The sequence below is a fragment of the Pogona vitticeps genome, chromosome 1 (assembly GCF_051106095.1).
Source record: "Pogona vitticeps strain Pit_001003342236 chromosome 1, PviZW2.1, whole genome shotgun sequence".
Classification (NCBI taxonomy): domain Eukaryota; kingdom Metazoa; phylum Chordata; class Lepidosauria; order Squamata; family Agamidae; genus Pogona; species Pogona vitticeps.
In genome coordinates, this window is record NC_135783.1 from 113,889,042 (window position 1) to 113,904,344 (window position 15,303).

The 15,303-nt window shown below is 36.7% G+C and overlaps 1 protein-coding gene across 8 annotated transcripts in view; it reads right to left on the bottom strand.

Moving 5' to 3' along the window:
• Window positions 1-350: 350 nt before the first annotated feature.
• SENP6 (SUMO specific peptidase 6) overlaps window positions 351-15,303 on the bottom strand; it is an 85,307-nt gene continuing 70,354 nt past the window's right edge. For all 8 annotated transcript variants that reach the window (XM_078385654.1, XM_078385651.1, XM_020785882.3 and 5 more), the window contains 5 exons: window positions 12,867-12,970; window positions 8,238-8,326; window positions 5,956-6,024; window positions 5,709-5,859; window positions 351-2,716 (listed from right to left, as the gene is read on the bottom strand). In XM_078385654.1, the coding sequence (XP_078241780.1) occupies window positions 2,507-2,716; window positions 5,709-5,859; window positions 5,956-6,024; window positions 8,238-8,326; window positions 12,867-12,970 (623 nt within the window). In that variant the 3' untranslated portion in view covers window positions 351-2,506. The remainder of the gene's footprint in view (window positions 2,717-5,708; window positions 5,860-5,955; window positions 6,025-8,237; window positions 8,327-12,866; window positions 12,971-15,303) is intronic.

Consider the following 15,303-nt stretch of genomic DNA (forward strand, 5'->3'; position numbering starts at 1 on the left):
TGCAGGCTGCTTAATCTATGTGTCACTATGAAGTATTTCAATATGTTTGCCTGTCTAAAGTGGGTTATCCCAATATATATCGATTTCTTGTTTGTTTTAGGTAACTTTTTGTATCTCAAATGTATCATTCAGCTGTTAGTATAAACTGACAACACATACAATTGTATTGTTTACACTTGGGATTTCACCTTCTCTTCTTTCCCCATTAGTGGTATTTTTAATAGGATTGCACCCTATTGTTTTTATTTGCTTGCTAACCTCTATTGCTCATGGTTTTAACATACGTTACTAGAAACAAATCAGCATAACGCTAAGTAACATACACTATAAAAACTCCGATGTCTTGACAGTTGTTTTCCATCATTTTATTAAAAAAATAGATCTATATCAACGTGTGTATCAGCTTGCTCCATTGCTTATTGACTACCATAATTTTAAGAGGGAAACATTGCAATCTTCACATCTTGGGAAAGGAACACAAGCTCCAGGCCATTCTCAAGATTAAAACTAAATAATCAGAAACTAAAGGACAACACAACTTGTTTAGAAAAAAAAGCAACTCCCCCCACATCTCATTTTGCTAAACCAAAAAATTGCAACAAGTAATTTTGCAATGGAAGATATATATTTTTCCAGACAGATCTCCTCTACTAGAATGTGTTCAGGAATGGGGGGGGAGGTGTTTCAAAAAGAACAAACTGTGTAAATTTGTTGTGACTCTCTTATGTGCACTCCAGCTAGCTTTTTCTATTTTTTCCCCTCATAACTGTCAAATAATTCAGGCACAAATACAGAATAATTTAATTTCAGTTATCCACTTTTTAACTGATTGTGTAAGAGTTGAACCTATTTGAATCTTAAGAGTGGTCAATTTCACTAGTATTTTGCAACACCAGCAATGTCATGATGGTGCTGCAATTTATCATCTGATGAACACAAATTATGCAGAAGAGTGTGATAAAAGAAGTCACCAAAGCTGCAGGCCCCATTAAACTTCTTAAACTACGGCCAATGGCATTTAAGCAGCTTGTGTGATGGACCAAAATGATACTGCCTACTGCCTACTGTCCAGGCATGTGATCTTTGGAACATCTTTCGACAAAGCAATCTTAATTTAGACAAAACAAGGCTGGGCTAGCTGCTTCTGCAAAATGTGATTACAGAGCAAGTAACACCACTGTGAGAATCAAGAGCTGACACAAAATGGTATAACAGTTTCCATGTAGAGTGTTCTCCTGTAAACAGACTGAAAAACTGGGCTGATGATGGGATGAACACCCTTCTTCATCTACAACCCCTTCTTCCATTCAACACCATTATCCCTCACCATAGAAGAACACAGGGTCTTTTTTTTTTTGACACAAAAATTTCTATTCCCTTATTTTCAGTACAATACTTTTTGAGTATTTTTTAAAGGAAAGTAGGTGCTTTCTTTCGAAATTTCAGAGAAGCTGGTATCATAAGGCTGTTGGTTTTATGTAACTTAAAATCCAAATTACGCTGTGGAAATATGCCAACAAGTTGACGCAGTAATATTAGACAGCTCTACCTAAAGTTAAGAAGCAAGCAAGCAATGAAGTCCAGCAATATTTTGGTTTTCTGGGCATTACAAAATATAGTACTCATACATTTAAAAAATGTTCATCAGATAGATAAAGCACATAGGAATGCAACATTCAGAATTCTGACACAGAAAAATGTGATGTGAGCAATTTGCTATTTCAAGCACAATTACCAAAAATACAATTTTATAATGAAAGAATTGTCAAAATACAGTTAAACAACATTCAGGAACCACAAAAAAGGATCCAACAGTATTACTTAAACTGACTGTATTTGAGATTGTATTAAATACTGCTTGAGTAAGATTTGTGATCAGAAAGCAGCATTATCCCAAGCACTTGTGAAGTTCCCTCTTTCATTATCTGAAGCATTCCTTACTCAAGATTACATTGCCTGCACTTGGATTTTAAATGCAAACCACTCACCTTGGAAACACAATGCATTTAGACACATTTTTACATTTTACATAGCTGAAGCAGAACATCTTGTAATGGCAACTGTAACTTAAAAGTATGGATCTGATTACCTTGCTACATAAGAATCCCCCATGCATTATAGAACTCTTAATGGAAAAATGTTGGATGACAACTTTAAACAGGAAAAGTTAACCAAATCATCCTATAAATATTTTCTTTATTTGCTTTGCCTCTAGAAGTTGCTATTAAATTCTATTAACAAAAATACATAACAAAGGTTTCCTAAGTAGTGAAAAACTTAATTACAAATGTTGAAAAAAGTTGGCCTAATTAACATATGTACATATTTGTCCAGTTAATACATTGAGGGGAATCTGTTCAATTAATGAAACATACTTATAAGGATCAACAGTAAGTCTGAACTGGTAATACTCCAAGTCCTTAGTTTGGGCAGAGAGAACATGGAACATTTCAGGGTTGTTGTTTTTTTTGTTAAAAATGTAGAGATAACATGCAACAGACAATAATCAATCTGAAAGGCTGCTGATAAATTGTTCTGTTCCTTCCTGAAAAGATTTTTCTGTAAAATTAATGTCCTTCTGTCCCTTCTTTTCCTTGTTCTGCTGTTCTTGTAGATGCAGGATTATGTTTCTTATTTCTTCTCGTTTTGTTTTCATTCTTGAGCGTGGAAACCAGTCAGTTAAATTCATTGGTAGTTCAAAACTTACAATGGGAGTCTAGTGGGGATAAATGAAGGAAGTTTAGAATAACTACCTTTATCGAAAGCTTAAATAATAATATTGTCTAATGTACTTAAAATATGAAGAAACAAAGAGCAGGAAATGCTATTGTCTTCCTCGTCTCCATACAGTCTGAATTACATTAGACCTTTTCCTTACAATACCAGCATTTCTTAACTTTTCCACAAAGGTTTCGTTTCTTCCATTATCTATGTTGCATAACCATTTTAATCTATAGTCAAGACTATTCTGCCCGTTATGAACAGTATCAAGGTGCTCCTCGTAAGACAACTTACCATCAAGAGATGTCTTCCTTTGTGATAGGCTACGAGGGTTATAATGGAAGGCAAATGTATGTATGCCTTCTCAGATCTAACCATGTGGCTCCCCCACTTGAAATGCACAGGCAAGATACAAAGCAAAATGAGACTCAGTGCAATTAAGAGTGCTTCTCTCTCTTATTTTAATTTTATACCACTATCAACGTTTCCTCTAATTTCTGTCCCACTGCATGGGAAACTCACTCCGTATACACAGGGGTGGGCAGGGCTTCATTTGAAATGGGAAGTAAACAAACCAGCTTCCTGTGTGCAGCCCCAACAGAGCATTTCACAGTTTTAAAACTTTAACATATAGGATTTTAAAAACTAGGGAGTGCTCGAAGAATTTGGTATTTCTGAACTCTAAAACTAACTCAATCTGCATATCACTCACTGCCACCAGAGTGGATTGGGACCTAGTTATGTAATCTGTTTCTTACATGGTCAAGTGCAGCTCAAAACAATTATTACAATACATTTTAAAATTGTCTATTTAAATATGCATTTTGGAGCTTTTAAAAAAAGCAGTAACCAATTCATGCAGAACTGAATTTCTCTCAGCTCTGCCCATCTGGGTTTGCTGGGCAGCAACAAGTTAGACCTGGGGTGCAGTGGGGGCGGAACTGCAGTGGCCTATCATGATTATATTCCCCAAACGTACATGGTGCCCTAACCTAGTCTTCTGGGTGTGAGTTTGCATACCTGAAAGTGGATGCCTAGGACAGAATTGGAATTCTGCTGATGTACAGCCCACCCCACTGCTCATCAGTCTCCCTTCTCGCCATAGCTGAACTGGTCTCAGGCTCATTGTCCTAGGGAACTTCAACATCTATGCTGAGGCCTCTTTGTTAGGAGTGGCTCCTTGACAATTATGGCTCTATCCCAACTTCTGAGCTTGTTCTCTCTCCCCCTTCCAATTCAGTTTAAAGACTTCCTAATTAAATTCTTCTTGCTGCAGCCAAACACATTCTTCCCAATCCTTATGAGGTGCAACCCATCACTTGCCAGCAGTCCATCATCCAGGAAGTGTAGCCTGTGATCACAAATTTCCAAAGCTCTCCTGTCAGCACCACCTTGATAGCCAGTCATTCACTTGGAATATCTTCCTTTCCCTTTCTATTCTTCTTCTGAGTACTGGTAGGCAGGACAAGAAAACTATCTGGGCCCCAAAGTCCTTGAGTTTCCTTCCCAGAGCTTCAAAGTCTGATGTGATTTCTTTGTAGCTCCTCTTAGCTGGGCCATTTGTTCCCACATGGAAAAAAAAAGGATTTTGAAGTTCCACTGATGAAGAGTGTCTTCTCCTTCTTTTGCTCTTAACTGTGACTCTTTTCCATAGTGCTTCCTCCACTATGTTGTCTTCCTTGGTCTTGTTTTTCCACCTCTAGTGTCTCCCTTGACTGCTGCTGCTCAACAGTTCTGTCTACATACTCTTTTTCTTATAAACTTAAGCACAACCACTTGCTGCTCTGATTCTTTTAATGGTGCTAACAGTTTGCACTCGCTGCACGTATACACTGTGTTGTTCTCAGGCACAAAGACAAACACTGCACATGCCTTGCAGGTCACCACTACTGAAGTGTCACTTCCTTCCTGTTAACCTTTTTACTTTCTTCTGTTTGTCTATGAGTGCTCTTTCCCTTGTCTGCCTTGAAGGATGCTCTCTGCCTTTGACTCCCCCTTTTTGTCTCTTCCTCCAGTAGACCCTTTCCTTATTACTTTTCTTTACTACCTCTCCCCCTTCAAATTCCTGTCCGCTTTCCCTGTTCACTCGCTCCCTGGGGTCTTTCTCTGTTTTATTCCTCTGCTGTGCTCTGTTAGGAGTCAGCAAATAGAAAGGAATCTTACTAAATATGGTGGTATCTGTGGAGATGTAGGTGACAATGACAACTAGAAATGGTTTTCAACAAAGTGGATGTTACATTGATTGTTCATGGACTAATTACATCTAAATTAGACTGTCATGGAGCATATAAGGTGTCAATGATAATTCAGCGAATACAAATGGTGCAAGATGTGATTTCTCATAAGTTGTTGATGATTATTTATGTTTTTACATCTGTGAATCATCTTGCCCAGAAATGCAGTCTAAATTCCTTTAATAGATAAAAATAAATAAATTCTATATTTATGCTTTGGAGAAAAAAATACATTCTGATTTCTCATTACAATAATAGTACTTCTGCGCAAAACATTTATACATTTTACAAACACCTGACAAACAAAGAGATCAGTATTCTGTTGAAGCAGTGTTGCTTCTATGGAGCTTGTGCAGGGAAGTAACCAATACCTCCTTGCACAAGCATAAGCCACCCCGAAAACAATTGGGATGATCTTTTACTTTCACAATAGGGAAAACTGAAGACAATGAGAACTCTACCAGCAAAGTCTTACATTCTGCTCATGATGAAAAGGACACTAGCCGAAATGTTTTATTTTGCATTTAAATAGGTGTTATGTATTTTTATTGTAAATTGCTAAGAAATATTTCTGTTATGGGGCAGGAGAAGAAGAAAACCAATCTTGTTGATAAATAATCAACTAAATGCCAAATTCCATGAATAGAGCACAGCAGAGATAATGGCTCTAGAAATGTGTACATTTGCTACCTCATTTGATGTGCTGAAGCCAATTATATTTAAAACTGTAACTAACAGTATTAATAAGCTCACCTCAAAAAAGCTCTCCACATACTGTAACACATAAACTCCACAATCACTGAAGTTGTTCTGCTGTGGCACTTTAGGGTTTGAGCCTTTCATGACATCTTTGGAGAAATGTCTTTTACTACCTTTCTTTACTCTCCACTCCACTTCCAAGTATCTGTAACACAGAAGAATGAGGCTTGGAATAATGTTCTTATAGATAAAGCATTTGAAAACTGAACATGAGGGTCTATACTAGAAATTAGCTACTCACTCCCGTAACGTTTTTACGACATTTGATCGGGATGGGCCTCTCAAGGAATCCATAAGCAGGATGCAAGGCCTACAAGAAAACACAGTCATTTTCTCTCCTATTATTATCACATATGCCAGTTCAAGATACATTGCACAGAGTTCAAGAGATAATATGCACAAATTACAGCTATGACATAGACAGGGAAAAGGTTCCCTGAAACTGCTTCACTGTAGAACATGTTTCATTTCCCTTTGCTACATATCCTGTTCTTTGGATTTCCTGGGTATTTGAAATGTAAGGATTTTTTTCTCACCAGCTGTATCAAACACAGGGGGAAGGAGGGATAAAACCCTGAAAATTCAAGCTGGGGCAATTCCAGCAGATTTCTAGATACTGTAGCTCAAAAAAATATAAGAACACCATTTTATTCAAAACCTATATTAATTTTGTTTTCATCTGAGTGCAAACTCCACACAAATTGAAAATTAAGCACAGTTAGATTTAATACATGGCTAAATGCATGTATTAAAGACATGTATTTGTATATGTCTTTAAATTCTACTTTTATTACAAAAATAGATGCATCCAGAATTACAACACTTCAGAGAAATATTTGCTTAGCATTCTTCCTCCAGTTTATGACAACATAAACCAGTTTTTCCTACTTACTCAGCAGTTTGAGATCTGCATACATATGCTCTAACTGTGATCATTTAGAGAAACCATACTATGATGTTAGAAAAATGTATATATTGCAAACTGCCATGATAAGATAGATGGAATCAAAGATTGTGAGAGAGTGGCTTGCTTAAGACTACCTATTCCATTCATGGCAAGGGGGACATTGCATATTTGGACTTCCTGATTCACAGTTCAGTCTAGCTGCAAACTAGCAGAAAACTAAATAACAAATAAGGTAAAGTGAATGGGCGGAAAGTTATTGAGAACAATTCCAAAAGAACAGATGTTGCATGGCAGTTCTAGTAGCAAGAGCTTCCAGTAACAGAAAAATATTACCATTATGTTTAGACATATTTTCAATTACTCAGTTTTTATGCATTCAGTATTTGGAAATGACACTTTTTAAAGTCTAGAGAACTTGCATATAAAGGGAGGAACACTGAAATTTGAGTAACAAAATATTATTTTTAAAAAGAGAAGTTCCCAATGTATTTTTGTGGCATTGTTCAATTGTGCATTTCATATTCAGTTTTTTTTTGTAAAAGAAAGAAATATGTAAACAAAATAAGGAACCTTGGATTTATACACTGAAGCCACTGTGTACCTTTTCGAAAACAAAATTGGTATTTGAAGAACACATAGGTCATTAAGTCTTTAGATCTGAACTGGACACAGAGATAATTGATCTGAGATCTTTGTAATACAATTCATGCCAAGCTACAGCCAAGATTACAGTAACTCCTGACTGTGATAATTTGAAAACTAGCAAAAATTAGCCAGCTTCTTTCTACTGCAATTGACTGGTAACAAAAAATAAAAATAAAAATATTTTATTCCATGTTTTCTTTGCCATTAATATGTTGCATGCTTGCTGTACATAGCAATAATTTTGTTTTATATATGTAACATAAAACTGGTGAATGGTGAGAGGGAGATAAATAATTTGTATCACAGCTCATACACAATTTGCAAACCTTAACAAGTCAGTGCAATTATTGCAACTTCCTGCCTAGGCAGCTTTGGAATGTATTTTTTCATTTGAATTTTTGATTTTAAAATAACAAACGTTGGAGATATATTTTTTGCTGTTTTTGAAATGCAGGTGAAACAAAACAACCTTCAGTGAGCAAATTTAGAGTCAAGACAAAGAAAATTTCATCTATATTTAGTAACATTTTTGTTATTAAAACTGTCTAATAAACTTTTGCTTAGAATGAATACTGCATCATAGCAAACCAATCTAGGCTGTCAGAAAACAGGAAAGGCGTACCCCACATGAGTGTACCCTCTAGAAAGGCCTCTTGTTGGAAGAAGAGAATAGGGTGTCAATTTTCACTGATTCTCCCTTTCCCCTTGCAGGTCCCCAGTTTGCACTTCTCATGCGGTTTCTTCAACAAGCACAGCTGAGAGGTCTGACTATAACCATATGGCTTTATCTTTCATCAATGTTATTATATAGAGAATTGTGCAAAAACTCCACACTCCTAGTTAGATATTTAAATATACTTGATCACTGAAGTTAGACAGGACTGATAATTCTCTTCTTTAATGAAACACTTGATTCTACAATGCAGCTATGATATTCACAGAAAGGCAAGAATATCATACAATAAACTTACTGTTTACATATAGTTGGTTTCAGATGCCACTGTCCCAATTCTGAATTACAATTATCATCTGCAAGACCATCATCATCACTGCTATTGTCCTACCCAAAAACAAAAAACAAAAAAGAAAGATGCTATCAGAATGGAGAGGATAAATGCATAAGAAATAACTGATCAAAGAACATACTAGAGATCAAGACTTTCCAAACTTGTGTTAAGAACAGAAAACGAAGTGATAAAAAAAAATTCTAAACAACTATCTTTCAAGTGTAGATTTGGGCAAAATGCCCAAAATAATTCTCTAGCTAGCTATTTCTTCAACATCTTCACTGAGCTTGGGAAATATATGCAATATCTACCAGGTATGTTTCCTTGCCAGACCAATAAATAAATAAAGGATCTTGAAACTGCTGCCTCATGACAAAGTGTGCTAGACCAGTGGTTCTTAACGTGGGCGATAATGCCCCCCAGGGGGCGATTTCATTTTTCAGGGGGTTGGTAGAACGAAAAGGGGCGGCGTGGGGGCGCTGGAGCAGAAGGGGGCGGTAGGGGGGCGCTGGAGCAAGCCAAACCTGTGAAGATGGCTGCAGCCTTTTTACAGTGTGCATGAATATATATTTTCCTCCAATTTTAATTTAGTTTCAGACTTTTTGTCTTGAAATTTTTAGTTCCTGCATTTGTTTTTATGCCCTTTTTATATTTCTTTTTGCGTCTTAAAATTCACTTGCTACTAAATCATTAAATGTTACTTTTTGGGGGGCATTTCATTTTCTTGGTATTTGTGTTTTCAGGGTCATTGGATTTAAGTGTCTAAAATAAATAAATAAATAGATAGATAGATAGATAGATAGATAGATAGATAGATAGATAGATAGATAGATAGATAGATAGATAGATAGATAGATAGATAGATAGATAGATAGATAGATAGATAGATAGATAGATAGATAGATAGATAGATAGATAGATAGATAGATAGATAGATAGATAGATAGATAGATAGATAAATAAATAAATAAATAAGATATCATCACCGCGGGGAGGGGGGGCGATGATAACTTCCTCAATGGCTCAAGGGGGCGTTTCTTTCAAAAAGGTTAAGAACCACTGTGCTAGACTACCAGCCACCACTCTGGGACATGATTCCCTTCTGTAATCTATAAACTCCCTCAAGCATTTTCACACAGAACATTTGAAAGAATTGCTACCATTACACAATTGTTCCTCGGACCTCTGAAGTGCCACATAATCTGTAGCATACACCTAGACAATATACTGTGCTATGCTCTGAGTACTTTGAAGACAAAAGAAAACAATACATCTTTTATGCACACATAAAAGGAATTGATTATAAATGTGGGTGCAACTGAAGAATAAGTTTCATAGTGGACTTCACTTAGTGGCATCCTAATTTTGAAAAGGAAGAATAAATGAAATAGTGTGTAGCAAGCTATAATGAAGGCCAGAAGTAACACAGGCAGATATTCTGAGGATGCTAAGAACACATAAACTACATTAAGGATAATATAGAAAGACAGATACTTCAGAGGCGGTGTTATGTGCCATTCAGTCGTCTCCATTTTATGTCGACCCTGTGAATGATCAATCTCCAAAATGTTCTTGTAAAGTAAACTCAAGCCTTTGGCTTCCTTGATGGAGTCAATCCATCTTGTATGTGGACTTTCTCTTTTCTGGCTGCTTTCAACTTTTCCCATTATTACTGTCTTTTCCAGAGAATCTTGGCTTCTCATGATGTGCCCAAAGTATCACAGATTCAGTTTCAACATTTTTTATAGTTCAGGCTTGATTTGATCTAGAACCCACTTTTTCATCTTTCTAGCAGCCCAGCATATCTGCAAAGCCTTCCTCCAGCAGCATATTTCAAATAATTTTTTTCCTGCCTCCTGACAGCTTTCTTTACTGCCCAACTTTCATACCCATACATGGTGACTGGGAATACAAGCATGTGGATAAACTTGGTCTTGGTCTCCAGTGACAGCTTCTTACACTCAATTATCTTTTCTAATTCCTTCATTGCTGCCTTCCAAGTCTCCTAATTTCTTGACTGCAGTCTCCCTTTTAACTTCTTAATTGTCAACATCAAAGTTCTTTTGCTGTCATTATTTTTGTCTTCTTAATGTTCAAGCGCAATCCTGCTTTGGCACTTTCTTCTTTCACTTTCACTAAAAGCTGCTGCAAGTCATTGCTGCTTTCTGCCAGTAAGATCGGTGTCATCAGCATATTTTAAATTATTGATGTTTCTTCAAACAATTTTCACTCCTCCTTCACCTGAATGTAATGTGGCTTTCCGTATGTTTGACACCTTTGCCTATAGGAAACCATCCTCTCTCTCCATATTATCTCCTCATTCTTGTCCACAACAGAGGTTACACTTCAGAGGTTACTGACCACAAAAATGAGGCCATTGTTCCATTTCAAAATGAATGAAACACCACGGAGGAAATGATACTATTCTGCTCCAAAATGTACTAAGGACAGAACATTCTTCTCAACTAATTTTTTTTCATTCCAAGACAGCCACAAAATGCATTCTAAGTGCCTCTTATGTCTCTCCAGAAAGAAATTACTGGCCACCAACCATTCTCACCATGCCTTACATGTACAGCTAATGAAAAGAAAGAAAGCAATCCTCTGAATGAAGGATCCAACTACTCCATGAATTTTTATTATTCTACAGAAGTCTTTTAACTTGAGCAGCCTGTCAATAGGTATTCAAATCAGGCTCCCATCGAATGTCAACACTGGAATACCATCTTTGAAGGAGGAAGAAGAAAAGCAGTACTTCCTTAGTGGCGAGTAAAAAGCTCCTCAAAATGGACCTTTATAACCCAGCTTTACAGCCAGTCTATCTACTTGTCTACCTGTAGTCTTTCAGCATGGATGTTAAGAAGCACAAGTACACAGGTTTAGTAATCACAATGCTGGATAAAGCTTGCCTTCTAGTGGTTGGAATCAGAAAAACAACTACAAAAATGGTATCTAGAGGGGATATTGGAGATTATATTTTCAAAAACATGCAAAGAAAATAATGCTACTAGCACTGGGGGAACTGTCTAATCTTACACAATTATTATTTATAAGCAATATGCTAGTAAAAGTTTTCTTCCATCTTCCAGTGCAAATCCACATAGACATGAAAACAGAACAAAATCCTCACAATCCCACTGAACTAGACTACAGTGGTGCCTCGACTTACAAACTTAATTGGTTCTGGGACTCCGGTCATAACTCGAAATGATCGTAAGTCGAAGCACCATTTCCCATGGAATGCAATGAAATGCAATTAATCTGTTCCAGCCAAAGAAAAAAATGAACCCCCCCCCAAAAAAACATGTGATTAATCCATTCCGTCTGAAGGGGAGGGGGAAGAAAAACAAACAAACCGTGCAAGACCCATCGGAAATGCAAAAAAAAAAAAAAAGCAAAGCAGAAAGCAAACAAACTGTGCAAGACCTATTGGAAATGCAAAAAAAGCAAAGCAGAAAGCAAACAAACCCTGCAAGACCCATGGGAAATGGGGGGAACCCCAAAAAGCAAACAAACCCCGCAAGACCAATCAGAAATGGGGAAAAAAACCCAAAAAGCAAACAAACCCCTCAAGACCCATTGGAAATGGGAGGAAAAAAAACCCAAAAAGTAAACAAACTCCGCAAGACCCATTGGAAATGGAGGGGATCCAAAAAGTAAACTAACCCCACAATACCCTTTGGAAATGGGGGGAAACCCCCGAAAAGCAAACCCTGCAAAACCCATCACAGCATAGAAACACCACCCAGCCCAAAACCACACTGCAAAACCCACCCAGAACAGCTTTTAAAAAGTAGAAAGCAGCACCTTACCTTACCAGGCAGTCTGAAGCCATCGAGGCCAAACTGCTGGGGCGAAAGAGCTACAAAGAAGCAGCTTCTTCGCCACCAATGGTTAACAATCTGAATTCCCCGCCTTTTTTCCCTGCCTTTTTCTGGTTGTAATTCAAAGCTCCGGCCACAAATTGAAGCAAAATTTTGCAGCCAGAGCGGTTCGTAACTCAAAATGGTCATATGTCAGGACGTTTGTAAGTTGAGGCACCACTCTACTAGTTTCAAATCAATGACAGTTGCAGTACATCTTCTATATTCTACTACAGCACAAACACACAGACACTTAATTCTTCAAAACATTGTTGTAAGATAAATTATTTCAAATAGGGTTTTTGCTTAATTGTAGTGGATGGCGCGGTTAAACTGCTGAGCTACTGGGCTTGTAGATCGGAAGGTTGGCAGTTTGAATCCAAACAAGAGTAAGCTTCAGTTGCTTGTCCCAGCTCCTGCCAACCTAGTAGTTTGAAAGTATACAAATGCGAATAGATGAATAGGTACCACCTTGGTAGGAATGTAATGGCATTCAGTAACTAGTCATGCCGGCCACATGACCACAGAGAGTGTCTACAGACAAACACCGGGTCTTCAGCTTAAAAAACGGAGATGAGCGCTGGCTTCTTGAGTTGGACACGACTTAATTGTCAAAGGGAACCTTTACCTTTAGCCTATATATTCACTAAGCTTTCAGGGTTTTTTAAAAACTTCACTGTTAAAACAGAACTTCACCTATTGTTGTTTTTAAATACTATTGGCTTTTTACCTGGTTATCCTGATCTTCCGAAAAATCTATAAGCTCATCTTCATTTAGTTTACTGCTGTCAGCTGAATCTTCGCTATAGTTTAGCCTGATTTTCTGTAAACCATCTGCATTGACCATAAAGAGTAGTAAATTATTTTAGAAATGACACAGACATAAAAACCTCATATCCCACATAGGAAGGGTAAATCACAAAGTGAAATAAGGCAGGTTTATGCCACTAGTCTATGTGAGAACATATAGCTGAAATTATTCTTGCAAAATAGTTTTAAACCTGAAGCAGTTTTGAAATAGTTTTAAACTTTAAGATTATCAATGTATTTGTTATAGCTGCTTTTCAAGAAATGCTTGGACTCCACAAATGACTACAGATGATTAGAAATAGCCAGAAACATTTTATTTATGCAAGGCCTAGTAAGGTAGATAAACCAAGTCCACTTGCTTTATCAAGGTTGCCCAAGACTAAGCAGTTTCTTCCTCGCCAACACTTATGAAACAAATAGCCTTCACTGCCATTAGTTTGTTAAAGAATATCTTCAACACAGTTTTCATCGCTTTTTGTCACCCCAATAAATAATATGCCCCCATCCTCACCAAAGTGGATCCCACTTCTTAGAGAGGAACACATTATGAACACTTGTTGAAGGAAAAATAATGTATGAAGAAAACAGTCTAAAATGATGAGTAACCTCTTTAAGGAGGACGCTTCATCTCCAAACCTTCTCTTTAACATACAGGCTGAATCATGCCCAGGGGGTAGGCAGGGGAGGATTTAGCTGTATGAACAAAAGCTATGCTGAAAGATGTGCCAAATACAGTTGCACTGGAAAGCACTGAAGACAGCTAAATGGTCCAGGTACTGACAAAACAAACTACAGGCACACTATCATCTTTATTCTAGACATAACTTTTTATGGCAAGCTTCTTCTTGGCATCTGGAGTTTTCTCCCTCATTTCACCTGTTTATAACCTTGTCCCAATTTGTTTGTGCAATACAAAAAAATCACATAGTACGTTTTGTAAGGAAGGTACAATTTTCATCAAGCATATACATTTTAAATTTAGAAACACTGAACAAGTTAACTTTTTGATAAAAAATACTTGACAATTCTGATTTTCTATGGGACACATAAAATGAAAGAGGAGTTGTAAGCTTGGAATACACAGTTCAGTGTTTTTAATGTGACAGGAATATACTTTTTGGGTTATTGTACTTATGCATTATTATATATAAAGCAATGTGATTATTGTTTTATATTTACATATTTCTCATTATATATTTCTCATTTCCTGATGCCATAAAGATACTGGCCAACTGTTGTGTAGTGTAATAAATTGCACTAGAGTAGGTAGATTTAGTGATTTTAATTATTTAACTATGCTGAAATAAGTCACAGCTGAGTATCTTATATCCACAAAAGTAATGAATAAGGCAGTGTGATTTTCACATCCACTGGTCTGGAAGATTCAATAGGAGGATAATCAAAAGAGAACTATCTTGTACTGACCAGAGAGAAGTCAATATGAATTTCTTTTGGCTATTATTTTATTGAAATAGTGACACATATTTTATATTTATTTTTTATTTATTTTATTTATATCCCGCTTATCTAGTCCCTCAGGACCACTCTAGGCGGCTTACAACAGACATATAACAATATAAGTAAAACAATTTTAAATAAAGGGAAAAACATTAAACAAGATGGGGCAAACACTAGGAGAGGAGAAAAGGGAATGCTGTGGTAGTTTTCTGCAAGAGGACATCTCAACAGTTATAATTTGGTGAATGTAATGGCAAATGAAATCTAAATGTCAAAGTAATCCCTGCCTAAAGTACAAAATCCTCAAATAAAACCAAATGAAACTGAAGAGAGTATGCTTCATTATCTTCTTCATTTTCCATTCCCTTTAAGGTAGCATGTCACATGTAACAGCAAATATTGTGACCCTCAGTATCACCTCATTCACTTGACAGAAAAAGTTGCCAAAAGAGGGAAAAGAAAAAGAAAACACTATAGCACTTTAACAACTATATTTCACTACTGTATAAGCTTTTGTAGATCAAAGTTTACTTCCTCAGATACTGGAGAGGAAATACACGACTGGTATATTTATACATATCTCCATTATGAGGTGCAGGTACAGATAGACGAAGCAACAGTGGTTCTTATTTGCAGGAATGGGACTATCAAACTGTTAATTATTTCACTTAGAAGACAACTGTTTATGCAGCCAATTTCTCCTGTCTCTCGAGTGTCCCTTTGTAATTCCCTTTTCTAGAACAGTCAATTTGAGGTCCGTAACAGAGTATTACGGGATGGTACAATTTCTGAAACTGGTTTCTCTGTGTTGCCATTCCTCATGGTAGGTTTGAGTCCATTCATTTTTTTGTACAGAAAAAATAAAGCTAACACTAAAACAAAACTGTTGGTATTTAAAT